General features: G+C 47.9%; 3 protein-coding genes across 11 annotated transcripts in view; 2 read left to right on the top strand and 1 right to left on the bottom strand.

Moving 5' to 3' along the window:
* Nucleotides 1-10,314, top strand: part of ZSWIM5 (zinc finger SWIM-type containing 5) — a 255,667-nt gene extending 245,353 nt beyond the window's left edge. For both annotated transcript variants that reach the window (XM_040470035.1, XM_040470034.1), the window contains 3 exons: nt 5,947-6,110; nt 6,605-6,686; nt 7,403-10,314. In XM_040470035.1, the coding sequence (XP_040325969.1) occupies nt 5,947-6,110; nt 6,605-6,686; nt 7,403-8,265 (1,109 nt within the window). In that variant the 3' untranslated portion in view covers nt 8,266-10,314. The remainder of the gene's footprint in view (nt 1-5,946; nt 6,111-6,604; nt 6,687-7,402) is intronic.
* A 1,054-nt stretch (nt 10,315-11,368) lies between these two features.
* On the bottom strand, nt 11,369-15,087 carry UROD (uroporphyrinogen decarboxylase). 5 transcript variants are annotated; one of them, XM_040470030.1, is made up of 10 exons: nt 14,936-15,087; nt 13,891-14,003; nt 13,692-13,771; nt 13,553-13,615; nt 13,147-13,344; nt 12,860-13,021; nt 12,358-12,495; nt 12,095-12,195; nt 11,947-12,013; nt 11,369-11,611 (listed from the first exon to the last, which is right to left on the bottom strand). In XM_040470030.1, exons 1-10 carry the CDS (start codon nt 14,941-14,943, stop codon nt 11,450-11,452), a joined length of 1,092 nt encoding a protein of 363 aa, XP_040325964.1. In that variant the 5' UTR covers nt 14,944-15,087; the 3' UTR covers nt 11,369-11,449. The 5 variants fall into 5 exon arrangements, with proteins under 5 accessions (XP_040325964.1, XP_040325962.1, XP_040325965.1 ...); XM_040470028.1 differs by lacking the exon at nt 14,936-15,087 and adding an exon at nt 14,630-14,762; XM_040470031.1 differs by lacking the exon at nt 14,936-15,087 and adding an exon at nt 14,630-14,762 and having other exon boundaries at nt 12,887-13,021.
* A 1,755-nt stretch (nt 15,088-16,842) lies between these two features.
* On the top strand, nt 16,843-25,796 carry HECTD3 (HECT domain E3 ubiquitin protein ligase 3). 4 transcript variants are annotated; one of them, XM_040470025.1, is made up of 21 exons: nt 16,843-17,583; nt 17,765-17,925; nt 18,176-18,268; nt 18,348-18,483; nt 18,760-18,875; nt 18,962-19,075; nt 19,223-19,305; nt 19,742-19,907; nt 20,134-20,215; nt 20,890-21,072; nt 21,224-21,276; nt 21,454-21,518; nt 21,674-21,777; nt 22,038-22,157; nt 22,273-22,362; nt 23,338-23,544; nt 23,838-23,967; nt 24,055-24,129; nt 24,253-24,334; nt 24,476-24,547; nt 24,694-25,543. In XM_040470025.1, the coding sequence occupies exons 1-21, from the start codon at nt 17,215-17,217 to the stop codon at nt 24,827-24,829; spliced, it is 2,637 nt and encodes an 878-aa protein (XP_040325959.1). In that variant the 5' UTR covers nt 16,843-17,214; the 3' UTR covers nt 24,830-25,543. The 4 variants fall into 4 exon arrangements, with proteins under 4 accessions (XP_040325959.1, XP_040325961.1, XP_040325960.1 ...); XM_040470026.1 differs by having other exon boundaries at nt 16,847-17,583; nt 24,745-25,543; XM_040470024.1 differs by having other exon boundaries at nt 16,848-17,583; nt 25,424-25,796.
* The last annotated feature ends 1,532 nt before the right edge of the window (nt 25,797-27,328 follow it).

Below are 27,328 nucleotides of genomic sequence, written 5' to 3'. Positions count from 1 at the left end.
TCAGTTAAGTGTCTGACTCTTGATTTCTGCTCAGGTCATGATCTCACAGTTTGTGCATTCGAGCCCCACATCGGGCTCGTTGCTGACAGTGCAGAGCCTGCTTGAGATTCTGTCTCTTTCCCTCTGTCTTTCTGCCCCTCCTCCACTCATGCTCACTCACTCTTGCTCTCTCTGTCTCTCTCTCAAAATAAATAAATAAACTTTAAAAAATGAAGAATATCTACAAAGAACCTACAGCTACCATCATACTTAGTGGAGAGAAACTAGATGCTTTCCCCTGAAAATCAGGAATAAGATAGGAATGTTCCTTCTCACCCTTTCCCATTCAACATACTGGAAGTTCTAGATAATGCAGTATGATAAGAAAGGAAATAAAAAGTATATAGATTAGGAAAGAAGAAATAAAACTGTCTTGGTTTGTAAATGACATGATTGTTTATGTGGAAAATCCCAAAGAGTCAAAAAAAGTAGAATAAGTTACTATAACAAGGTTGCAAGATACAAGGTTAATATATAAAAATCAGCTTTCTAAATGTAGGGTTTTTCTTTTTTTTAAAGGTATTCCACATGTTGCACATACTTTTAACCTGTTCCCTTAAAACATCCTAGTTTGGAGCCTATAGATTACTGACCGTAAGAATTAAAGATTTTATAAGTCAGTCAGAGAAAGACAAATACCATATGATTTCACTCATATGTGGAATTTAAGAAACAAAACAGATGACCATATGGGAAGAGCAGGGGAGAGAAGAGAGGCAAACAAACCACAAGAAACTCTTAATGATAGAGAACAAACTTTGGGTTGATGTAGGGAGGTAGGTGGGAGATAGGCTAGTTGGGTGATGGGTACTAAGGAGGGCATGTGTTGTGATGAGCACTGAGTGTTGTATATAAGTGATGAATCACTGAATTCTACTCCTGAAACCTGTATTGCACTGTATGTTTACTAACTACAATTTAAATTTTATTTTTTTTTAAATTTTTTTTTAACATTTATTTATTTTTGGGACAGAGAGAAACAGAGCATGAACGGGGGAGGGACAGAGAGTGGGAGACACAGAATCGGAAGCAGGCTCCAAGCTCCGAGCCATCAGCCCAGGGCCCGACGCGGGGCTCGAACTCACGAACCGCGAGATCGTGACCTGAGCTGAAGTCGGACACTTAACCGACTGAGCCACCCAGGCGCCCCTACAATTTAAATTTTAAAAAAGAAAAGAATGAAAGATTTTATGCAAAATTTAAAATCTGTATAAACAAAAGTCTATCATATGATTTCACTTATATGTGTAATCTAAAAAAACAAAACAAATGAATAAACAGAAAGCAGAAACAGACTCATAAATACAGAAAACAAATTGGTGGTTACCAAGGAGGAGGGGAGCGGGGAGATGAGCGAAATGGGTAGAGGGGAGTGGGAGGTACAGACTTCAGTTATGGAATGAACACATGGTGGAATGAAAGGTACAGCATAGGGAATATAATCAGGGGTTTTCTAATAGTGTTATATTTCTAATAGTATTATATGATAGATGGTCACTACAGTTGTGATAACTTAAGGAGTTGTTGAATCATTATGTTGTTTACCTAAAACTAGTGTAACATTATGTCAACTATACTTCAGTTTTCAAAAAAGAAACATCTTTTATATATATGAAAAAATATGTATATAGGAAGGCAATTGACTTTTATATATAATACATGTCAGTTGCCCCCCTATATCCCAGCAATGAGCAATTGAAATTTGAAATAGAGGGGCACCTGAGTGGCTTGGTTGGTTGAGCATCCAACTTTGGCTCAGGTCATGACTTTGCAGTCTGGGAGTTTGAGCCTCACATTGGGTTCTCTGCCATTAGCGCAGAGCCTTCTTCTAATCCTCTGTCCCCCTCTCTCTGTGCCCCTCCCCTGCTTGTGCTCTCTCTCTCAAAAATAAATAAACATTTAAAATATTTTTGAAATGAAAAAATATATATTGGGGCACCTGAGTGGCTCAGTCACTAAGTGTCTAACTCTTGATTTTGGCTCAGGTCATGATCTCACAGTTGTGAGATGGAGCCCTGCATCAGGCTCTGCACTGACAGCACAGAGCCTTCTTGGGATTCTCTCTTTCCCTCTCTCTCTCTGCCCTTCATCTGCTCACTTTCTCTCTCTCCAAAAATAAATAAATAAACATTTTTTTTAAAAAATAAATAAATAAAAATAAAAACAATATATTTACATTAGCACCCCCCCAAAAGTACTTAGTAAATCTAACAAAATATGTGTAAGATCTATATGAGGAAAACTATAAAATTTTGATGAAAGAAATCAAAGATCTGAATAAATAGATATTCCGTATCCATAGATAGGAAGATTCATTATTATTATTATTATTATGTTAGTTCTTCCTAGGTTGATCTATAGATTCAATATAGTCTCAACCAAAATCCCAGCAAGTTATTTTGTGATACTGAAAAACTCTTTCTAAAAGCTAAAGACCTAGTATAGCCAACACAGTATTGAAGAACAAAGCTGGAGAACTAACACTACCCAACCTCAAGACTTGCTGTAAAGCTACAGTAATCAAGGCAGTATGGAATTGGCAAAAGAGTAGACAACTAGATGAATGGAACAGAATAGAGAGCTCAGAAATAAACTCACACAAATATAGCAAACTGATCTTTGACAAAGAAGTAAAAGATAGTCCTTTCAACAACTGGTACTGGAAAAACTGCCTCCACCTGCAGAAAAAAAATATATATAGACACTGACCTTACCTTACACCTTTCATAAAAATTAAAATAGATCAAAGGCATAAAGGTAGTACATAAAACTATAAACCTAGGATAACATAGAAAATCTAGAGACCTTGGGTTTAGCAATGACTTTTTAGATACAATACCAAAAATATAGGGGCGCCTGGGTGGCGCAGTCGGTTAAGCGTCCGACTTCAGCCAGGTCACGATCTCGCGGTCCGTGAGTTCGAGCCCCGCGTCAGGCTCTGGGCGGATGGCTCGGAGCCTGGAGCCTGTTTCCGATTCTGTGTCTCCCTCTCTCTCTGCCCCTCCCCCGTTCATGCTCTGTCTCTCTCTGTCCCAAAAATAAATAAACGTTGAAAAAAAATAAAAAAAAAAAAAAATAATGCATGAAAGAAAAAATTGAAAAGTAGGACTTCATTAAAAGGAAGAACTTGTGGGACAGTCGGTTAAGCATGGGACTTTGGCTGAGATTATGATTTCACAGTTTGTGAGTTCAAGCCCCATGTCCGGCTCAGGGCTGACAGCTCAGAGCTTGGAGCCTGCTTCGGATTCTGTGTCTCCCTGTCTCTCTGCCCTTCCCTCGCTCACACTGTGTGTGTGTGTGTGTGTGTGTGTGTGTGTGTGTGTGTGTCTCAAAAATAACCATTAAAAATTTTTAATAAAAAAAAGGAAGAACTTCTGAGTGAATAACACTGTTAAGAAACTGAAAAGACAAGTCACAGACTGGGAGACAATATTTGTAAAACATTTATCCGATAAAGAACTTGTATCCCAGGGGCACCTGGGTGGCTCAGTCGGTTGAGTGTCCGACTCTTGATTTAGGCCCAGAAGATGATCTCATGGTCGTGAGGTCAAGCCCTGTGTAGAGCTGAGCACTGAACATGGAGCCTGCTTGGGAATCTCTCTCCCTTTCTCTTGCCTCTCCCCAGCTTGCACACACTCGCTCACTCTCTTTCTTTCTCAAAATAAACATAAAAAAAAAACTCGTATTCCAAATACATAACTCTTAAAACTCAATAATAAGAAGACAAACAACTGAATTTAAAAATGGGCAAAAGACTGGGGCTCAGCTGGTTAAGTGTCCAACTTCAGCTCAGGTCATGATCTCATGGCTCATGAGTTGGAGCCCCGCCTCGGGCTCTGTGCTGACAGCTGGGAACCTAAAGCCTGCTTCAGATTCTGTGTCTACATCTCTCTCTGTCCTTCCCCAGCTTGTCCTCTGTCTCTCTGTCTCTCAAAAATAAACATTAAAAACACTTAAAAAAAAAAAAAAAGGCAAAAGACCTGAACAGGTGCCTCATGAAAGAAGATACAGAGACGACAAGCATATGAAAAGATGCTCAGTATCACATGTCATTGGGAAAATGAAAATTAAAACAAAAAGGAGATACCACTGCATACCTATTAGAATGGCTAAAATCCAAAACATTGACAATACCAAATACTAGTAAGGATGTGGAGCAACAGGAACTCTCATTGCTTGTGGGAATGCAAAAGGTGCAGCCACTGTGGAAGACAGTTTGACAGTTTTTTACAAAGCTAAACATAGTCTTGCCATCTGATCCAGCAATCATGCTCCTAGGTATTTTACCAAATGAATTGGAAACTTATGTCCACATAAAAACTTGCATACAAATGTTTATAGCAGCTATATTTGTAATTGCCAAAAACTAGAAGCAACCAAAATGTCCTTCAAAAGGTGAATGGATAAACCTACATCTCATACAATGCAATATTATTTACCAATAAAAAGAAGTTAGCTATCAAGACACAAAAAGAAATGGAGGAACCTTAAGTGTTCTTAAGGTTCTTAAGACTGGTTGGTGGAAGCCACTCTCAAAGGTTACATACTGTGGTTCCAAGTATATGACATTGTGGAAAAGGTAAAATTATAGAGACAATTAAAAAAAAAAAAGATCAGTATTCTTAGGGGGAATGAGGAGAGGGATGAAAAGGTAGAACACAGGAGATTTTTAGAGCAATGAATCTATTCTGTACAGTAATGATGGGCCCATGATACCATGCCTTTGTTAAAACCCAGAGAACTGTATATCTTAGTGAAGCCTAATATAAACCATGGTCTTCAAATGATAACAATATGTCAATGTAGGTTCATCAAATGTACCACACTAATGTAAGACATTAATAATAGGAGAAATGAGAAATGGGGATAGGAGTATGTAAGAAGTGTACTTTACTGTACTATCTGCTCAATTTTCTGCAAACCTAAAACTGCCTAAACATGAAGTCTTTTAATTTTAAAAATTGCTTTTAAAGATGACAGAAGGAAAAAAAAGTACTCTCTCCCATAATTCTGACATCGAAAGATAACTACTACTAAGACATTGGTATAAATATTTCTGGAGATTTTCTAATCATTTATATGCACACACATACACTACTACTACTACTTTTTTTTTTTTTTACAAAAGTAGGATCATAGAATATTAACTATATACAGGTTGCTTATAATTCTCACAACAACCCTAAAGGTTATTATTTCTGTTTTATGGATAAAGAAACTGAGCTAGTAAGTGGCTGAACTAGGTTCAATTCCCAATGTATTTCATTCCAAAGCCTATATGCTCTTACCACTACACCTCTTTGTCAGACATAAGACCTACTTTTTGTTCTATCTTTACTTCACATTTTACTCCTTCATAAGATACACCGATCTTTCATATACTATACTACCTTCATACAGTGACTTTCACTTCATATGGTATACATGCCCTTCCTGTGGTATATTTCTTAAGTCTCTGCACTAGTACTTTGTATAGAATCCTTGCCTGCTGAATAAGAAGTGGTGGCCCAGCTCCTTTTTGCTCCAGGGAGCTGCAGTGGGAAGCAAACAATGGAACTAGCATACTTTTCTGACAATAATGCGGCTTCCTATCTCCTATATAAGCAGCTCTCAAAAGTCAGGTGTTCGTAAAAATTATTTCTGGGACCTAAGGAGACTGAGGGGAAAAGGTGAGGGATAGAGACAGATGAAAAGGTAGAGAAAAGTGAATTCATGCAGGGGCCTGGTGAAGGAAGCAGTCTCCAGTGGGTTTAGTGGAGACATAGCATGTCTACCCAAAAGAGACGGTAGTATTCAGAAGCATTCAGTGAATTGATAGTAGCCAATTCAGCCAGTACCTATGTGATCAGTAGACTCAGGGAGACTTTAAAGAAGACCTGTCACTGTCCCATCTCTCGGCACCTATAGGGGACACTCTGAGGCTCCGGACAATTCTGGAAGCAATACAGAAGCACATCCATTCTTCCTCCCTCATCTTCAAACTGGCCCAAGATGCATTCAAGATTGCTACTCCCACAGACAGTAGTACTGACAGCACCCTGCTCAACGTGGCTCTGGAGCTGGGGTTACAGGTATGGAGGAGGAGTGGGTCATCCTCACTTTAGGCTTCTGGCCTTGTGATAAATGGTAAAGATAAGATCCCAGAGGCACTGGGCATGGGCCAAGTCCAGTTCTTTCTGTGTCCCCAGAGCACAACTTTTAGGCTAGACCTCTAGGTGAAGACTCTCTAAATTGGGCTCCATTTTGAAGTTGAGGCCAGAAGAAATGTAGCTTTAGGCTCCATAGGGTCCCCCATCTTCTCCCCACCCCCTCCTTATCCCTCCAAGTCAAATCAAGCAAGGTGTGATAATAAGGACTTTATTTGTTATAGGTCATCAGAGAAGCCTTCTATCTGATTGGTGGGAGGGGTGGGGCAGAAATTAAACCTGTCTACTTATCAGGAGAGAGATGGCTGCTTAAAGCACTAATAAATACTTGTTGCATAAATGAATGGCAAGGGGATGTGGGGATATAGAGGGCCTAACAGTTAAGCTTAGCCGACTGGAAATGCCTCTTTTTTGCCCAGGTGATGAGGATGACCTTATCAACTCTTAACTGGAGGCGCCGGGAGATGGTGCGGTGGTTGGTAACATGTGCTACAGAAGTGGGTGAGTCTCCCACCTCCCTCTACCCCCAGGGGACAGGAGCTCCTAGGCCCTACTCTTGGGACAAGACAGCAAATACTTAGAGCTCTCATATTCCTATTACTGATGGGGCTGGTGGTAGGAAAGATGGCCTTTGTTTAGCTAGCCCAAGCTCTGCCCTCACTGCTTAGACATACCCTGATGTCAGCAGCACTTTGACCCTCTGATCAGAGACATGTATGAGAGATTGAATTTTCAGCCACCAGTATGTAAGTGCACCCTTGGGCGGTAGTTGGCCCAGTGGTTTGGTCCCAGTCCCTGTCTATGCCTCTGAAAAACCTCAGGCAACTTGGAGGCTCAGGCCCCCATTTAGAGCCCAATGTCCCAGCATAAGACTATACCCTGAGAGGCCCCTCTGCAGCCAGAGCCCCCAGGCAGATCTGCAACCCCTGCATTGGGACAGGTAGACTACAGGCTCTGTTGCTCCATCCTTGTGAGGCGCTAAGAGCACCTGCAGAAATCTTCAACCCTCTGACTTGGGGAAGGAAGGGATGGGAAGAGACCCCAAACAGGGTCTGGCCATCTGGGATGCTCCCTAGTTTGCCTCAGATCATCTCAAGGCTACTGAGGAAAAGGGAGAACTCATCTCTGCAGGCCAAGTTCTGACCCCAGATGGTAATCTGGGCAGACCTGGATGGAGACCTGGATGGCCACGGCTGAGCTCAGGCTCTCCCTGACAGGTGTGCGGGCCTTGGTGAGCATTTTGCAGAGCTGGTACACACTCTTCACTCCCACTGAGGCTACTAGCATTGTGGCTGCCACAGCTGTATCCCACACCACTATCCTGCGCCTCAGTCTTGACTATCCACAGCGGGAGGAGCTAGCTAGCTGTGCTCGCACGCTGGCTCTACAGTGTGCCATGAAGGATCCACAGAGCTGTGCCCTGTCAGCCCTTACACTCTGTGAGAAAGACCACATCGCCTTTGAGGCAGCCTACCAGATTGCCATTGATGCTGCCACTGGTGGCATGACGCATTCACAACTATTCACCATTGCTCGCTACATGGAGCTCCGTGGCTACCCGCTACGTGCCTTCAAATTGGCCTCTCTGGCCATGAGCCATCTCAACCTGGCCTACAACCAGGATACCCATCCGGCCATCAATGATGTGCTCTGGGCGTGTGCCCTCAGCCACTCTCTGGGCAAGAATGAGCTGGCGGCCCTCATTCCCCTTGTGGTGAAGAGTGTGCACTGTGCCACAGTGCTTTCAGACATCTTGCGGCGTTGCACAGTGACTGCACCTGGCCTGGCTGGTATCCCAGGCCGCCGCAGCTCTGGAAAGCTCATGTCCACTGACAAAGCTCCACTCCGCCAGCTGCTGGACGCCACCATCAATGCCTATATCAACACTACACACTCACGCCTGACACACATCAGCCCTCGCCACTACGGAGAGTTCATTGAGTTTCTGAGCAAAGCTCGGGAGACCTTCCTGCTGCCCCAGGATGGCCACCTGCAGTTTGCCCAATTCATCGACAACCTCAAACAAATCTACAAAGGCAAGAAGAAGCTGATGCTGCTGGTACGAGAGCGCTTTGGCTGAGAAAGCAGACAGTTCACTGCCAGGGCAGCCTGGGCTCCCAAGTACCACAGGTCAGGCCAAGGACACCAAAACATTTGTCCACCCTGAGAGGACTCTGAGCACCTGTGGCTGAAGCCAGAGGACCACAGGGCTAAGCATGGGAAAGTCCAACTCTAGCCAATATGCCTTCCTTGGCAAGGTTCTCACTACAGCCCACTGTTCCTGAAGGAACTGGGCCCTGCAGATCAATCAGAAACCCCACAACATGCCACCTCACGCCCCTATATCCTGCGTGTCCTGGGCATTGGCCCACTCTCCCTTGGCAAACACAGAACACTGTTCCGTCTCAGGGATTGCTTAACCAGAGAAACAGAAGCATTTATGGTACTGTAAATACTATAGTATATGTGTTGCCAATTACATTGTAAAGTTGTAACTATTTATAATTCTGGTTCTAATTTGATGGGTACTTGAAGTAGCTGTGGGTGGGAAGATAGGCTTGTTTTCTGAGGAGACTCACAACCATTTCTCAGGTTTCCCTTGCAGAGTATATACTGTTTGCAGAGGAAGAGTAGGGGTGGCAGAGAGAACAACGGCCAGTTATAATAAATCCCGGGTCCAGTCTATGCAGAAACCCAGCCTGCAGACACGGGTCATCTATAGCCCAGTAGTGGGAGAGGGGCAGGGCCAGGACTGGACTTAGACTCTTGCCTCATGAAGCCATGAGAACAGTGAAGCTCTTGCTCCTGCTCCACACAGGTTCTCTAGGAGCCTGTTGAGCTCTGAGAAACAAGTTCAAGGGGAGAGTGAAGGTCTGGGAGGCCACTGAGCTCATACTCATATTTATCTACTCTGGTCATCTTTGTGTTAGAGAGTATCTGGTTTTATCTCTAGTTATGTATGCGTGTGTATGTATCTGTATGGCTAAGTACATGTATCTGTGTGTGTAGATAGATCTGTGCATACCTGTCTGTGCATATATATTTATGTGTATGTCAGTTGTGTGTGTACATGTGAGTACATATCTGTGTGCTGGACTGTAGGTTTCTGTGTGAGGGTATACACATTTGTCAACATGTAAGAATACATACCTGTGTGTTCATGTTTGTCAGTGCACATTTAGTGGGGGGTGCATACACAGATGCATGTGTAAAAACATGTTTGTATGCTTGCTCTCCATTGGTGTGTCTTTATACGTGTACCTATGTGTATTTTGACATGCAAGTATGTCTGTGAATTTGTTGGAGGATCTGCATGAATGTGTTCCTTTTCTTTTTGCCAGATCTCTCTTCCCCATTCCTCGTCACCTCTCCCACCAGCTAAACACGTTCCCCATCTCTTTGCCTCCCTTACTCACCATTCTGTCACCAAACAAGCTTCTAAGCACTAGTCTCCTTCTACCCCAAGAGGGGCTCCTTTAGCTCCAGTTCCTTTCTTGCCCTATACTTGCTTTCTTCCCTTGCCTTTCTACCTCAAGCTTCCTCTGCCTGCCCATTGGTCACTGTTTTGGAGGCTGGGGCTGGAATGCATTTGGCCTTTCCCTTTCTGAGTAGTTTCTACCCCTAGTGGGCAATGCCTGTCTTAGCCCTAGCTGACGTCCACAGTGTACCATGTTCCTACTACCTTCCTGACCCCTGTGCTCAGCCTGGAATTGTTATAGGAGGTAGCGAGGGCTTTCAGAAGAGTCATTTGGATGCCAGTGTCTTGGTGTTTACTGTTTCACGTTTTAGTTCCTGAGTTGGGGGTGGGGGGATGATAGGAAAGGGGTGGTATAGGTAGAATGTGAACTAAGGACCTGTCTGCTTTATGTTCTTCTTTGACAAACTGTGTCTCTTTTTTCTCCACACTAACCAGTAAGTTGTTTTCACTGTTTGTGGCTACTTAAGTCTTACTGTCCAGCCATGGGCCCCTACAACCTCTCAGCCCCAATAGGTTGGTTTCAAAAAAGAAGACACTCCCATTTCTGTATCACGTATCACGATTGCCATTTTTTTTAGCAAGTGTGTGAACTCACAGTGCTTTTCTATGAATAAATCATGGATCACAGAAAATATCATTTTTCTAAAATCAGAAATTGTGTTCTCTCAATAAATGGGCCCTTTTCTCTCTTCTGCATTGCCCCTGGCTGGGACAAGGAATTGGTTGGGCTGATAGTGCAGTGGGTTCCTAGTAGCTTAAGGTGAGGGAGAATGACAAATGAAGAGTTTCCTGCCATACCACACCCCTCTCCAGTGTCCACAGGTACCTCAGACCTTGTCCCATGAGGTAGGTACCACCATGATGGGTAGAAACACCAAGGTCCTGGGGCGCCTGGGTAGCTCAGTCAGTTAAGCGTCCGACTTCGGCTCAGGTCACGATTTTGCGGTCCGTGAGTTCGAACCCCGCGTCGGGCTCTGTGCTGACTGCTCAGAGCCTGGAGCCTGCTTCCGATTCTGTGTCTCCCTCTCTCTCTGACCCTCCCCCATTCATGCTCTGTCTCTCTCTGTCTCAAAAATAAATAAACATTAAAAAAAATAAAAATAAATAAAAAAGAAACACCAAGGTCCTGAGAAAATTAGATTGTATGCTCAGAAAAGAATGCAGAGCAACCCTGAGCACCATAGGGCCTTTTGGCCTCAGAGACCTTCTCACCTTAAAGATGTAAGTCTAAATCTTTAATCCTAAGCATCCTAGTTTTGAGTCTTTATGTCCTCCCCCATATTTTGGTGTCAAAGCTGAAGGCCTCTCAGTGTCTCCCTGCTTACCTAAATTCCATCTTCCTCAACAGGCCTCTCTGAAATATTCTAGCCAATTTTATGCTCCTCTCTGATATACACTCCCCTCCCTTTCAGACACAAATCCCTATAAATCTGGCTGTGTATGCTGTGGGACCCCATTTCTCTGCAAATGTCACAGCTTCAGCTGCCAGGAAGCTTTACCCAACCCCATTTAGCTTTCATGCTTGGAGAGCTGAGAGCATGATGGTGGTGAGAGCGCTGACATTAAGTCCTACAGTACATATTCACTGACATCTAAGCTCCTATGACTTGTGGAGAGGATGCAGAAAGGGGCATCCAGGAAGGAGCAGAGGCTAAGAAGGAACTGAGGATAAGGGCAAAGATCTTTCACAAATGAAAGTACACGCTAGACTCCAACTCTGAACTTTTATTCTCCTGGAAACAATCAATCATCTTTGTTAGTGGCAGTTGAGGGAAAACATGTATGCTCAGTTCTGTCGAAGCAGACGTGAGTATCTGTGCACGGCATCCACAAAGGCCCCCACATGTTCTGGGTCCATGTCAGGGTAAAGTCCATGGCCCAGGTTGGCAATGTAGCGCTGTGGCCCAAAGTCATTCAGCATCTGCTGCACCAGCCGCCCAATCTCCTCCTGGGGGACCAACAGGGCACTGGCTACAGGGGGGCCAGCAAACCCTACACTCACTATACATAATAGTGACACATACACATGTAGACATGCTTCTACTAAGTGTTATTCATTCAATCATTCACTCAAAAAAGTCTACTGGATGCTTAATATGGGCCAGGCCCTAAGACAACACAAATGAACAATTATAAAAAAAAAAAAATCCTGCTTTACTAGAGCTCACTTAGAGGGACAAACAGATATAATAAAGACACAAACACACAGTAATACACACAACCATATCCACAACCACAGGAGTACACAAACTCACAGACATACACAGGAACTCGGATTGATACCTCAGATGCATACAGGGCACAGGGGTCCAGGTTGCCCTGCAAGGTCACCGTCTTCCCCACACGTTCCCTGAAAGCAGAGTCAGTGCCACGTTCTGGTGATTGCACACATGGCAGCTGCACCCTCTCCACCTCACCCACCATCACTCACCGGGCTTTCTCTGGGGCCACTGTCCAGTCAAGCCCAACCACCTCGTAGCCAGCTTGGGCCAGCTCTTCCAGGGCAAAATGTCCATCTTTAGCAAAGATGATCTGGAAAAGGGCAGACCTCTGAGGCTACAAAAGGACCTTGCTATGCCCGCTAACCTATCTTGGCTGCGCCTCTGCTGCCCTCTAGTGGTCACTTTAGTCCATGCAGGAAATACCCTGAAAGTTCCACAGGCCCACCTTCACTTACTCTTTCCCCATCCTTACCATGGGCACTGGTGCCAGGCCTGACTCCTGCAGCCTGGCCTTCACGCGCTTAGCCACATCACGGATATAGGGCAGTGCAAATTTATTGAAGAGTTGTGGGCCAAGATGCCCTGCATGGGACTCAAAGAGCTGCAATGCCTACAGTTGGGAGGTAGTAAAGAGAAATATATAACACACAAAGAGGAAGAATCTCAGGCCTCACACACAGAAAGTATCTCAATTTTTCCCTAGTGACTTCAGACCCTCATACTGCCTAAGCCTATAAACCCAGTTCCATTCAAAAAGTTTTGCCTTCTTTAGATCCCAGTGCTAACTTTGGTTTTTTAACACATACAGCATTGCCAATGTCAACATCAAGGTGGGCTTAGCTGCACCAGCCAAATCACTGCAGGCCAAGCTTCTTTCATGCCTGGCATTAAGACACTTATCCTCTCAGATATAGGAAACTCTGCTGCTTCTTTTCCTTCTAGACCCCAGCCTATTTCTCTCCCTCAGGACCCACCTGGGCACCAGCAGCCACTTGTCCTACCAGATATGGGACCAGAGCATCAGTGAGGATGCGAAGCAACTTGTGACTAGCCTGCGGTCTCTGGTAAAGCCAGCGCTTGGCCTGAGCCATGGTGCTTGAGCTGCCACCCTCAACCATGTATGTCATCAAAGTCCACTGCAAAAGGATACAAAGAGAATGTCACAGGTGTAAAAGCCAGACTGATACTTCCTTCCCTTGTGTACACTAGACCCTCCAGAGTGATTTTCCCATGCCCAAGTCCCTGCCATGTTCCACATTACCGGGGCACCAGCAAAGCCAATCAGCGGCACACGCCCAGCTAGCTGTTGTCGAGTGAGGGTGATGGCCTGGAACACATAGCCCAGCTCAGAGGCCACTGTTGCTGGATCCCGGAGGCGTTCTAAGTCCCGCTCTTCTCTTAATGGCTCTGGGAAGCTAGGCCCTTTGCCAGGCACCATAGTCACCTCCATGCCCAGTGCCTGGAGGGGGAGAAAATATCTGGATTCCCAACCTGTAACTCTAGAAGGAAAGGCTGTTTAGCCCATGCCAAGAAGGAGGAAAAGGAGAATGAAACTCAGCCACACTCCATCTTTCAGCCCAAGTTTTTCCCTGTTAGGTGAAGATAAGTGCTTATCTTGAGCTTTGACTATCTTTACCCTTTCTTACTCATCAGGTCTGAGCAGGTACCTGGGGTACAACAAGGATGTCAGAGAAGATGATGGCAGCATCCAAAGGGAAGCGACGCAGTGGCTGTAGGAAATAGAAGACAGGTTACTAGGAGGCAAGCAGAGGGCATAAATTCCTCCCTTTTTTGTGGAGTTCTCACCTGCAAAGTCAATTCACAGCAGGCCTCTGGGGAGCGACAGGTGCTGAAAAAGTCCTGGGCAGCCCTAGTTTCCCTAAACTCTGCAAACAGAAGAGGGAAGGCAGGGCTCCACCTTGAGGAACCTCTGAACCCCTCCCCTGCCCCTCAAAAAACTTCACCCTCCAGAGTTTCACCTAGACTCCCAAGCTCTGACCCTGACCTGGTAAGTAGCGGCCTGCCTGCCGCATGCACCAAACGGGAGTGTAATCTGTGTCTTCTCCCCATGCTGCTCGCAGGAACGTGTCATTCTTCAGCTCTGGAAAACCCTGGGATCTGGAGATCAGGAGGGGGTGGGGGTAGGTGTCAGTAAACTAGATTGGGGGTTGGGAAAGGCCTGGGTTCTTAAGGCGAATTCATTCCAACACCACTATCTGCCTTCTCCAGGCCAGTTCCTAAGCTGTGGCTCCCCACCCATTCCGCCTCTTTTTTACCTATCAGATGGCGCACAAGACTAGAAGGGCCCGCGCTGGGGCCTCTATTTTACACAGTCCCAACTCCCCCCAGCTCAAAGCCAAAGCCACTAGAAAGACTGGGCAGAGGGGGGAAGGAAAGCTCAGTAAGGATTGATTAGGGTCTCTGGACCAGAAAAATCTCAGGAACTGGGGTACCTATGGGCTGGTTCCGGAGTTTATGGATCCCCAGGCTGAGGGACAGTCAAGGAGAAATCAGAGTAGACGGTGCCGAAATACGGATCTTAATTGAGGACTAGAAAGTCCTGGGGACATCCCCTAAATGAAAGTCTCGGGAATCCATGGGTGGAGGATTCGGGATTCCAGCGACTGGAGTTCGGTTTGGGAGCTCTCCAGGGCGGAGGAAGAGGGATATAGCGGCAGATTTCTGAGTTGGAAGACTCAGGTCAGAAGCCACACTGGCCACACCTCGTGGTGCAGGGAACTCACCCCAACCCGTTAGCCTCCATGATAAGCTGTCAGCGACTGCAAGCACAGTCCGCACTTTAAACTGAACTGGAACCTGCTCTGAGATCAGGCTCCACCCCTTCCTGGAATGAACCAGGGCCGTAGCCATGTTGAAAGTCACATGATCAGACTCCAGCAACAGCTCCCGGGCTGTCCCGGCTGCTGCCTGTAGGACCACCCTACCTCCGTCACCGTAAAGTCCGCTGTAGCGACGCAGCAACAAACGCCGCCCCACGCCCGCCCCACGCCCACCCCACCCCCAAGAACCTCGCTATAACTACACCTTACCTTGGCATCAGCAGTTTCCTCTCCTCTGATGAGGAGATGGTGAGGAGGCGTTACCAGGATGCCCTGGTAATCCCGAAGGTTCAGCCCAAGATTCACTTTTACTCCCAGCTCAATGATTCTAACAATCTTATGCGTAATGACTAGGCACACCGTCGGTTACAGAACCAAGCCATCCGGGGAAATGAAATCATTAAATATTTATATAACCTACTAAGAGGCGGGCAGTATAATAGATGCGGAGGTTACAGTGGTGACCAAGACAGCCCCTTCCTTTAGGAAGCTACAGACTGGTGGGGAAACAGAATTGGCAAGCATAATAGTAAATGTTTTATGAGGAAAAAGCTAGAAGCAGCCAGCAAAAGCTCCTCGCTTAGCTGGGAAAGCAGTGGGGGTATTCCAGGCAGAAGGAACAGCATGTGCAAAAAGAAGACGCAAAAGGGGCGCCTGGATGGCTCAGTCGGTTAGGTGTCTGACTTCAGCTCAGGTCATGATCTCACGGTTCAGGAGTTCAAGCCCCACCTCGGGCTCTGTGCTGGCAGCTCAGAGCCTGGAGCCTGCTTGGGATTCTGTGTTTCCCCCTCTCTCTACCCCTCCCTGGCTTGTTCTCTCTCTCTCTCTCTCTCTCTCTCTCTCTCTCTCTCTCTCTCTCAAAAATAAACGTTTAAAAAAATTAAAAAAGAAAAAAAAGAAGAAGACGCAAAAGAACAAATACCTATTATGGGAACCAGAAGATTAATCTGGTGAAATTAAAGAGGCTGGAGATGTCTTCAGAGTCCAGGTCATGCAGGCGCCCTTGTGAGATTTTCTTGTTCACTTTATTCTGTAGTAGTGTGGTAGCATACAAATAGCTTGGAGAGAAGGGAAGTGGGGCACTACATTCCCAACTTCCTAGGGAGGGAAAAAAAAGGAAACCTGACCAAATTACATGATGTCATTTATTATTTCTTTCTTGATAACTTTGGTTATTTGAAAATTATATTAAAACAAAGTTTCCATCCAAGTGTCCATGAACAGATAAATAGATAAGCTACATGTAGTGTGTATATTTATGTGTATATACACACATATACTGTATATATATATATATATATATATATACACACACACACATATGTATAATGGAATATTATTCAGCCCATAAAAATACATTAAGTTTTGATACATGCTACAATATTATTGTAATATTATGCTAAGTGAAATAAGACAGATACAAAGGGACAAATATTGTATGGGTCCACTATAGAATATCTAGAATAGGCTAATTCATAGAGGCAGAAAGTAGATTAGAATTTACCAGGGGCTGGGAAGAGGAGGCCATGAGGAGTTATTGCTTAAAGAGAAAGAGTTTCTATTTAGAGTAATGAAAACGTTTTGAAAATAGATAATGGTACTCTTAAAATGGTTAAAATGGAAAATTTTGTTACACTTGCCACAATTTTAAAAATTAATATATCAAAAACCATTGAATTGTACACTTTAGATGGGTAAATTATATGGAGTATGAATTATATCTCAGTAAAACTGGTTGCAGGGGAGGGCACAAGACAAAGTTTCCTTTTCCTCCATGGTTGTACTTCAACACCTGTCCATCTTTCTTTTTCTTTTTTTTTTTTTTTTTTTTTTTTTTTTTTTTGCCTCTATCCTATCTAACCACCTTGGAGTCCCTTTCCCACCTTGCACCTTTCTTCTCTTCTGGTTCAGGATTACTGGGAGAAACTGTGTGTCCTAGGATTAGGAATAACTACCAGGAGCAAGCCTGAACAACTCAAGACTCGTGTCACTGGTAGGGTCGAGCAGGGGATTATTCTCCCAAACGTTGTTGTAACACTGCCCCTAGGATGGGGAGCCTGAGAGGATATCTAGAAGATTTTTAAAGATTCTTCTGGTTTTAGTATGACTCATTGGGTGTGGGAAGGCAAAAACAGGAGGCCAGAGAACGAGAAAAACGGCTGTTACAATGATTCAGGCTAGATATGATTGTGGTTCAATGAGGGTATAAAATGGTAGCAGCAATAAGGATGAAAAAGGGGAGACTGATCAGGTTGGAGACTACTGAACTTGGGTCTGGTTGGCTGAGTGGGAGGCACGTTGGTTTGCAAAAAGATTAAGTATCCGGGTACATAGGATAATACGGCGGGTGCGAGGGATGCCCTTAGTCCAGAATTTACGGCAAGGGCTGGCCGAAGGCGGGGCAGAGCGTGGTGAGAAGCTTGATAAGCCTTCGTGGCGGCGGCTTCAGCAGCTCAACCACCCCTGGCCTTTCTTTTTGCTGTTTCGCCATGGCGGGCCCAGGCCCGGGCGCGGCTCTAGAGTCCCCTCGGCAGCTGCTGGGCCGCGTGCGCTTCCTGGCGGAGGCAGCGCAGAGCCTCCGCGCCGGACGGCCGCTACCAAAGGCGTTGGCCTTCGTGCCGCGCGAGGTGCTCTACAAGCTTTACAAGGACCCGGCGGGACCCTCGCGCGTGTTGCTGCCGGTGTGGGAGGCGGAGGGCCTGGGGCTGCGCGTGGGAGCCGCGGGCCCCGCCCCTGGTACCGGCTCCGGGCCCCTCCGCGCTGCCCGCGACAGCATTGAGCTCCGGCGCGGCGCCTGCGTGCGTACTACCGGAGAGGAGCTGTGCAACGGCCACGGGCTCTGGGTGAAGCTGACCAAGGTACTCCCAGGCCTGCCCTGGGATCCGCAAAAGACCCCGGGGCCAGGGAAGCTCCAGGCTGTTCTCCTCCCCACCCCCATATTGAGCTGGCATTGCGTTCCGTGTTCTTTGCCTTGGGCTGGGCAGGGCGGGCCGCTGGGCAGTTCCCTGACGGCTGTTCCCATCTTGCGCTTCTTGGCAGGAGCAGCTGGCAGAACACCTGGGCGACTGCGGACTGAACGAAGGCTGGCTGCTGGTGTGCCGACCGGCCGAGGGCGGGGCCCGCCTCGTACCCATCGACACACCTGACCATCTTCAGCGGCAGCAGCAGCTCTTTGGCGTGGACTACCGACCTGTGCTCAGGTGCTGCACTTGAAAGGGCAGAGCTTGATGCCTGATAACCTAGGCCGGGAAGGAAGTGTGGCACAGCGAGGGAGGTGGGATGTGGACTGAAGGCCGGGTTAAGAGCAGGAAGGGGCGGCACCTGAATGGAGCTGGGGTGAAGCTTCTGGAGGCCTAGATTGGTGGAGATTGAGCTCTGGAGAAAGCCCACTGGGGGTGTCATTCTGCCCAGTGATGTCTCCCCATCCCATCCCCTACTCTGTGCCCACAGATGGGAACAAGTAGTGGACCTGACATACTCTCATCGCCTTGGATCAAGGCCCCAGCCAGCCGAGGCATACACGGAAGCTGTACAGAGGCTACTGTGAGTGCGCTGGGGTGGGATAGGGAGGAAGGATCTGCAGGTCTGGACCTGACCTAATTAGGGACTTGGGGTTGCTTAGCTATGTGCCCCCGACGTGGACCTACGAGTGTGACGAAGACCTGATCCACTTCTTGTACGACCACCTGGGCAAGGAAGATGAGAACCTGGGTAGCGTGAAGCAGTATGTGGAGAGCATAGACGTTTCCTCCTACACGGTGGGTGCTGGGACTCCTCCCACCCCAAGCAAGATGTCCCATCTTGCTAGATCCAGAACCCTCACCTCTAAGCCAGGGCCAAACCTGAACCCCACAGGCCAGACTTAGTCCAGCACTGTATTTTGGAAGTCCTGTAGGAATCCCCACTTGCACACATACCAGCTGTGCTTTTGACCAGCTCCGTGTATTTTTTTTCTTGTGCTCCCTGGCCCAAAGCACACCTCCCAGTGCAGAGAGTGGGGTAAACACTGACTCCACCTCTCTGCCCCACCCCAGGAGGAGTTCAATGTGTCCTGCCTGACGGACAGTAATGCAGACACCTACTGGGAGAGTGATGGTTCCCAGTGCCAGCACTGGGTACGGCTTACCATGAAAAAGGGCACCATTGTCAAGTGAGTGGGCTCTGAGGTAGGACAGGGTGGGCAGGCCAAGTGCTTATAAGTATACAAAGACCTATGTGTATACTCTGACCACCTAGGAAGCTGCTGCTCACAGTGGATACCACAGATGACAACTTTATGCCTAAGCGGGTAGTGATCTATGGAGGCGAAGGGGACAACCTGAAGAAGCTGAGTGACGTGAGCATTGATGAGTGAGTGAGCAAGCTGGTCTGGGAGGGGACATGGGGCATGATTCTAGTAATGGGGCCTGCCCCCACTTGGAAGCATAAGGTTAGGTTAGAGCCCAGCAATCCCTACAGGCAAGGGGTATTCAAAGTGCCTCACATCCATCTCCTCAGGACCCTGATCGGGGATGTATGTGTCCTGGAGGACATGACCGTTCATCTCCCAGTCATCGAGATCCGCATCGTGGAGTGCCGAGGTGGGGCTTAAGGCTATAAGGAGGGAAAGGGAGTGACAGAGTATAGATAGTGGCTAGCTGTTAGTGAGTGTAGAGAAGAAATGGGGTTGGAGTTGGGATGAAGGCTATCAAACTAACTCCAGGATTTGAAGCTTTGGGCCTGAGCCAGGTGGGAGGCGCCAGGTATATGCCTTCCTTAAAGCCATAGAGGTTTTGGGCTCATCTGGAAGAGGAACTGAGTTGGGACCCTCAGGCATCCCAATATTACAGTGATGGATGGAGGAACCGGCAAAGAATATAATAATCAGAGTCAATGAGTAGAAGGGGCTCACAAAGGTCCCAAGTTTCTACGGGCTATGGATGACAAAAGTCTGAGCATCAAAGAGCCATTCTCAGCTCTGAGAACCAAAGAGGCAGTAGGTGCCCTAAGTAACTTTGCTCTGACTCCTTCCCCCAGATGATGGGATTGACGTGCGTCTTCGAGGGATCAAGATCAAGTCATCTAGACAGCGGGAACTAGGGTTAAATGCAGACCTGTTCCAGCCAACCAGTCTGGTGCGATACCCACGCCTCGAAGGCACTGACCCTGAAGTACTGTACCGCAGAGCTGTTCTTCTGCAGAGGTGGCTGTGGTCCTGGGCCTGCCAGGCCCATCCTTTCCCCCCATCCTGAACCTCACATGTCTGTATGAAGGAGGTTCTCAAGGCCCTGTACTGTAAGCTGTTCCACTTCAAGGGTCAGGGCAGCCCCTGGGCCCTGCCTTCTCCTGTCTTTATGTGTTGGGGAGTGAGAGGGTCTTAAATCCATGCTACTTTCTTTAGTTGCATTATCTTTATCCACTCACCCCAGATTCATAAAGATCCTAGACAGTGTCCTACACCACCTGGTACCTGCCTGGGATCACACGCTTGGCACCTTCAGTGAGATTAAGGTGAGCCTGGCCCACCTAGTATTGGTCTCAGCAGTGGGCTCCTCCTTTCTGTTCATGCAAGCATTCACCCTTTTACACAGAGTTCTTCAAACCTACTCTAGGCCTGGACCTTTGCTGGGCTCTGGGAATGTAGGAAAAAAGCAAGATACAGATAGTTAAAATTCAGTGGTAGGCATGCTGTTCTCCCAGATAGTATATGAAATATACAAGAGCTGGGGTGAAGAAGTGACAGTGTGCACAAGGCAGGTTGCATGAGAGATGCATCCTGGGAGTTGTTAGCTGCTAGATGACTTAAGAGAAGTATACAGGTAAATGTGAGTATGGCCTGGGGATGAGGCTGGGAGTGGGGAGGCAAATAGCAGGCCCTGATATCAGAGGGCATTATGGGCCAGGCTGTGAAGCAAGGACTATGTCCCAGGTCAGTGAAGCCATTGGAAGGGTTTTAAGTAGGTAATGACAAAGTTTGATTTTTTGTTTTAGAAAGCACCCGCCCCCCCAACCCCGGTGACTGGACTAAGGGAGAGACGGGAAACAAGGAAGGGAAGGGTCGTGGGGGGGATGAACTAGGCATGGACTAGAACCATGGAATTGGGTCCAGGCATAGAGGAAGGTTCCGGGTCCTGGACAGAGACTGACTGCCTGCCAGTCTTGCTCTGGCCACCTCTCCTCACCAGCAAGTGAAGCAGTTCCTGCTGCTATCACGCCAAAGGCCAGGGCTAGTGGCCCAGTGCTTGCGTGACTCAGAAAGCAGCAAGCCCAGCTTCATGCCACGCCTGTACATCAACCGGCGCCTTGCCATGGAACACCGTGCCTGCCCCTTAAGGGACCCTGCCTGCAAGAACGCAGTCTTCACCCAGGTCTGGACCACTTGGGGTCGGACCAAGGGAGGGTCAGTAAAGGGCCTGGGGGCTGGACCAAGAGGAACCTGAGTAAGGTCTTTGGTCTAGAGTGGGGCCAGATCTTGAAACAGACTTTCCTATAACTCCCTCCCTTTTCCCCTGCCCCCAGGTTTATGAAGGCCTCAAGCCCTCTGACAAGTATGAAAAGCCCTTGGACTACAGGTATGGCATGAGGTTGAGGGATTTGTGCTGGAGTTACATAAACTATATATACCTGCACACTGCTTCTGGAACCCTTCACCATTACCCCTCCGTAGCCCCTACTTCTGGCTGGTATCCTGTGAACCATCCTGAGCCCTGGCCCAGCATGGATGGCCCAGCATCCACTCCTTCTTACAGGTGGCCCATGCGCTATGACCAGTGGTGGGAGTGTAAATTCATTGCAGAAGGCATCATTGACCAAGGTAAGGCCCTGACAAAGGATAATAAGGGTCCAGCCTTCAGAGTGGTAGAGGCTTCTGGGGTCACGAGCTAACCAAGATAGAAGACCTGCTTATTAACCCTTTATGGGGGCTGGGACTCTTGAATTCCCCAGTGGAGAGCATCTGTGTCATTTCAGGGGGTGGTTTCCGAGATAGCCTGGCAGACATGTCAGAAGAGTTGTGCCCTAGCTCAGCAGACACCCCTGTGCCTCTGCCCTTCTTTGTGCGCACAGCCAACCAGGTAATCTCCTATCTCTACTTCTCAAGTTGTTTCTGCTGTTCATCTCTGCAAACCTCCCAGGTGCTGAACTAGAGAGGGAGCAGAGGAGGGACCGAGTTGCCTGGGGCAGCCTCTGGGCAGACAGGAAAGGAGGGGCTGTTCTACAGTTAGGGATCATTCAGGGCCTCTGGTGGAAAGTGTGCAGGCAAGTCTTTGGAGAATCTGGGGCAACAAAGTAGGGTCCATTCCATGCCATGCTGACAGCTCTATCTTGGGGGCAGGGCAATGGCACTGGTGAGGCCCGGGACATGTATGTGCCTAATCCCTCCTGCCGAGACTTTGCCAAATATGAATGGATTGGACAGCTGATGGGGGCTGCCCTTCGGGGTAAGGAATTCCTGGTGAGTAGCCTAATCTGTACCCACATCAGATGAGCCTGGCCCCTGGAAAGAAGAAGAACCACCCAAACCTGGGCAGCCCAATGTGAGAATACCATAGTGATTATTTGTCCCATAGGTCCTGGCTCTGCCTGGTTTTGTATGGAAGCAGCTCTCTGGTGAGGAAGTGAGTTGGAGCAAGGACTTCCCAGCTGTGGACTCTGTGCTGGTAAGTAAGGCCTGGACCTGGTGTTTACTCTATGCAGCCCCTGAAGATTGCTGCTCCCAAAGGATGTCTTGAACCTTCTCTAACCTCACATGTGCTCCTTCTGTTCCCATGGCTACAACTACTTTCTTTATTCTGGTTACCCCTAAAATCTTACCTCCATCTCCAGCCTCTTTCCTGAGTTCGGAGTCATATATGCATCTGCCTGCAGGACATCTGCCCCAGATGGAATCTTAGGCTCAGCACTGGGAGTTCATCACCTCCCAGTCTACTGCCCTCTAGGGGTCCCTGTCTCAGAACAGCACCACTACCCACCCTTCCCCATACCAAGGGCCTCAGTGTCAGCCTTCATTCCTCCTTTTTCCTCACCTCCACATTCTGTTACATCTCCCTCTGGAATCTGTCCACTTCTATTTCACCGCTCTCCTCCTCGTTCAGGCCACTTTCCTTTCTGACACAATCAGTGACTGCAAAGTTGGTGTTCCTATGTCCATTCTTACCCATCTGATCTCCTGCAGCCAGAGTAATTCATTTCCCTCCTCTTGTTTAAACCCTTCAGTGTCTCTGCTCTGGGCTTAGGGTAAAATGCAGAACCTGACAAACCTTATATGACCTCTGTATGCCTGTCCACTTAGTTCACATTCAGGCTCTAGCCAAACAGATTCCACAGGCCTTTTGCTCTTTCAACCTTTTTTCAAGATGTTCTCTCTCCTGACTTCCTTGTGGCCCAGCCAACAACCAGCCATCATTTAGGTTTTAGCTTGGATGCCATTTCCTGCAGGATACCTTCCCTGGCAGCCAAGGAAGTGTTGTCTTGATGCTTTCATAGCCCTTGTACTGGCCCCCTCACTGCCCTCATTACCTGCATGGGACTGCCTTGCCTGTCTGCCTCTCCTGCTTCCCTGTGAGCATCTTGAGAGAAAACAACATTGTCTCAACAATGAAAGGCTGACCTCCTTGCCTCTCTCCAACCCCCAGGTGAAGCTCTTGGAAGTGATGGAAGGAATGGACAAGGAGACATTTGAGTTCAAATTTGGGAAGGAACTAACATTCACCACTGTACTGAGTGACCAGCAAGTAGTAGAGTTGATCCCCGGGGGTGCAGGCATCATAGTGGGATATGAAGACCGTTCCCGTTTCATCCAACTGGTGCAGAAGACACGGCTAGAAGAGAGCAAGGAGCAGGTACCACCCAGAGGCCAGGAGAACAGAGAGCTTTGCACAGCTCCTGATAATCAGAGCCTAGCCTAATAGGCTACCAGTACCCAATCCCAAGAACTCTGGCCCCTACCATTCCTCTGCCCTACATTCCTGCTTGTTGGTGGGAATGAACTAGAACTAGGTGGCCCCTAGTGCTAAACAAACATCATGTCATGTCCTCCATTATCTCTATAAGAGTGGATGCCAAGTGACTCCACCACACACTGATTTGGGAGTTGTGCCCTCTTCCCTAGCCAGGCCTCTCCCTCCTTCTCCAGGTGGCAGCCATGCAGGCAGGACTGCTAAAGGTGGTGCCACAGGCTGTGCTGGACTTGCTGACCTGGCAGGAATTGGAGAAGAAAGTGTGCGGGGACCCAGAGGTCACTGTGGACGCTCTACGAAAGCTCAGTGAGTGTGGGGCAGGGCAACACAGGGATAGAGGCTTAAGGACTAGGTAGGTTGGGACCTAAGAATGAATTCTGACCTTGTCCCCAGCCCGGTTTGAGGACTTCGAGCCATCTGACACTCGAGTGCAATATTTTTGGGAAGCACTGAACAACTTCACCAACGGTCAGTGGAAGAGGGGAGAGTGATGCCTGGGTTCAGACTCCACTTGTGGGATACAGAAACAGGGTAGAAATTGTAGAACCTCCCCCACCATTAGTGCAGGCACTGATTTCCTTCTCCATCCAGAGGACCGGAGCCGCTTCCTGCGCTTTGTCACTGGCCGCAGCCGTCTGCCAGCACGGATCTATATCTACCCAGACAAACTGGGGTGAGTGCAGGTGGCAGGGGTAGGGGTCCAAAGGGTCTGTTGCTGGCCTTTGCCCTCTTCCCCCCACACATACTCACATGTCAGACCCCTACCCTGTGCCCCTACAATTCTTTCTAATCTGTGGCCCCTCCACGCTCCCAGCTATGAAACTACAGATGCGCTGCCTGAGTCTTCAACTTGTTCAAGCACCCTCTTCCTACCACATTATGCCAGGTGGGTTTCTTAGGCTCAAACCTAGAGAGTGGGGAGTGGGGGAAGGAGTGGTATCCTAGGAAGGAGGAGGACTTCCAGTACTGAAGTGCACAAACTGGAACCCCATCACCCATCACCCCGCGCACAGACCGCACTGACCCTCGTAGTGACAGAAGGACCTCTGCACCTGGTGCTGACCAAGTCTCCGTCTCCCTCAGTGCCAAGGTGTGCGAGGAGAAGCTCCGCTATGCGGCGTACAACTGCGTGGCCATTGACACTGACATGAGCCCTTGGGAGGAGTGAGGCGGCACCAGGGGGCAGCCTCGGGCCAGCAGGACCTTGCCTGCACAGGTCCCACTAGGCGGCGCCCAGGGTGAAGACATGTTCCCTGGACCAGTGGGGTCTGCATACTCCTGACCTGAGCTGACATGCTCAGAAAAAGACAGCACGCCCCTGTGTCTGCTTGGAGTGGGGGTGGTGGGTTGACCCTGGTGGCTCAGCCCCACAGACCCACAAGCCCTGTGCGTGCTCGGGCTTGCTTCCCGAGTTGTTCATCCTCTGTGAGAGGGAATCCCACAAGCCCAGCACAAGCTGCCAGGCCTGAGCTACTTGAAGGGGGCCTTCTAGCTCCCCACCCCATGGACTTTACTTCAGTTTTTTGTTGTTGCTTTTTTTTTTTTCTTGGCTCCCCCCACCCCCCCTTTTGCTCCTTGTTTTTCTCTGGCTTCAGCCTGGATTCAAAACTAAAACCTCTGGAGGGTGGTGGAGGCTCCTCCCCAAACAAGGCATTGGAGTAATGGCTATCCTCTTTGGTCACCTGCCCCAAGAATGAAGCAGCAGCTAAGCATCTTCTCACTCACATACTTGTATTTTCCTCCTCTCCCTCCATACCCAAAGTGTGAGCTCTGCCCTCCCTCCAACCCAGTCTCAAACTACACAGTGCCATCACCTTCTTTGGCTCAGAACCTACATGTTCTCAACATTAAATCACCACCACCATACCGTATTCAATGCTTCTGCATCGCCTCCAGCCTGATTCCCCATCTGCTGTGTCATCTCCAAGACTGTACAAGGTTAAAGCCAGTTATGTCCTCTCTGAAATCTTCAGCAGCTCCCTTTCACCCAACTCAAAGCTTAGACTTTAAACCTGCTCCTAAGCCTTATGCAGGTCTCTGCCCCAGTGCTCCTCCCTTAAGGGCCTCCATGACACCCCATCAAAGAAGATCTTGCACATGGGAAAGTTTAATAAATGGATGTATTCATTCCTTCAGAATGTGTTTATTGGGCTCCAGAGGGATGACAGAGAAGGTTCTTCTAGGACTTCAGGGCTCTTGGCTGGAAGCCAGGGAGATCATGTGTCAAGTAGGAGTGGTGAGTCTCACAGTGACAAACATTAAATTTGGAGATAAGCAGGGAAATAAGGACGCTACTGGGAGAGGGGGCAGTGGTGTGCAAAGCCTGGCCTGGCATCTTCTGGGATGGAGGATGGGAATCCACCTTCAGGAACCAGGTAGGCAGAAGAATTTGACATCGTCAAAGACAAAGCCTTGAGATGGCTGATAAACCAGCCAGGTCAAGCTTTTGACAAAAGACACAGCAGCACAGCTACTCATTCACCCAACACACTGCCTCCAATTGCCACACAGCTAGGGTGCAGTCTTTAAGAACAAGTACCTGGTGAGAGATCTCCTGAGCTTATAGACCCATCTCCCTCCCCCAGCAGGAGTTGACCTCAAGCACGGTCTCAAGTGAAGTGGCATTCATTCTCCCAATGTTCCTCCATGCTGCCCTGGCTGGGAAACTCCAGGCCTTGGCCTTGAACCCTCCCTCTGGGGCTGTGCGTTTCCCAAGGCCTATCTCCCCATAACTCTGTGTCTAATACCCCAGCTGAGCCTCCCAGGCAGCCCTCATCTTGTGACTCCGATGCCTGTACCTTGGGTGGTCCACAGGAGACCTACCTCTCTCTTGTGGCAGCTCCTTCCTGTCCAGGGAGGTGGAAGGGTAGGAGCCCCTGAGGCTACCACTCTCATCCAGCTCTGTTCTTCCCAGCAAGCTCCCACCCCCTTGTGCAGCCTGCCCCCTCATTCCACCTATCAGAGGAGCACATTCCCCTTCTCAGGGAAGAGCCTGGCCAGCATGTACCTGCTGGGGCTATTCTTGGTTTGGCCCCTCCTTTACCAAATTGGACTTACACTGTTTATTTTGTAGCTTGCTTTTCATTCATTCATTCAATGAATGCATCAAGCAACCATGTCAGGCATTATACTAGGCACAATGGGGAAAATGTTGGCTAAACAGATAAATTTTGCTCTCTTGGAATTTAAAGTCTCATGGGAGAGAGTATATTAAATAATTGCATACACAATATTTAATAACATTTGTGTAAGAACTCCAAAGGTAGCGAAGGGTATTGTTAAAAGAGCAGGGTGATACTAACCAGTGGGGCTCAATGGAATGCTAAATCCTTAGGCAGAATAACTGGGCACAAAGTCCAGCCAAGAAACCTGTTGAGTCCTGTGTTACTGGACTATTAAGGGAAGAGAGAGAAGATACTCCAGCCTTAGAAGCTTGTTTTAGGATTTTGCATTGCCAAGCCATGAGGGTGTCAAGCAAGGGAGTGACATGATTAGATCTGCCTTTGGCATCTGTGTAGAAAATGAATTTGAAAAGGAGAGACTAGAGGCGGAAATGATGGGTCACTGGGGCAAGGGGCATACTCATTTTAACTTATTTTTGTTAGCTGCATTTTGTTACATTTTAAGAAATTTTCCTAACTTCTCATTTAAAATCCTCTACTGGGGC

This window comes from Herpailurus yagouaroundi, unplaced genomic scaffold (assembly GCF_014898765.1).
Source record: "Herpailurus yagouaroundi ecotype Mexico unplaced genomic scaffold, PumYag 77, whole genome shotgun sequence".
NCBI classification, from domain to species: Eukaryota; Metazoa; Chordata; class Mammalia; order Carnivora; family Felidae; genus Herpailurus; species Herpailurus yagouaroundi.
The sequence above is the reverse complement of the archived record's forward strand: the minus strand, read 5'-3'. Positions and strand labels throughout refer to the sequence as shown.

Excerpts from the sequence above, each read along its gene's own strand:
- UROD (XM_040470028.1), bottom strand. The coding sequence starts at position 14,649 with ATGGAGGCTAACGGGTTGGG. Across the intron at positions 13,345-13,552 it reads ACATCCTTGTTGTACCCCAG|GCACTGGGCATGGAGGTGAC; the intron begins GTACCTGCTCAG and ends CTCCCCCTCCAG. Across the intron at positions 12,196-12,357 it reads GCCTGGCACCAGTGCCCATG|ATCATCTTTGCTAAAGATGG; the intron begins GTAAGGATGGGG and ends GCCCTTTTCCAG.
- HECTD3 (XM_040470024.1), top strand. The coding sequence starts at position 17,215 with ATGGCGGGCCCAGGCCCGGGCGCGGCTCTAGAGTCCCCTCGGCAGCTG. Across the intron at positions 19,076-19,222 it reads AGTGACGTGAGCATTGATGA|GACCCTGATCGGGGATGTAT; the intron begins GTGAGTGAGCAA and ends CCATCTCCTCAG. Across the intron at positions 22,158-22,272 it reads TTCGGGGTAAGGAATTCCTG|GTCCTGGCTCTGCCTGGTTT; the intron begins GTGAGTAGCCTA and ends TTTGTCCCATAG.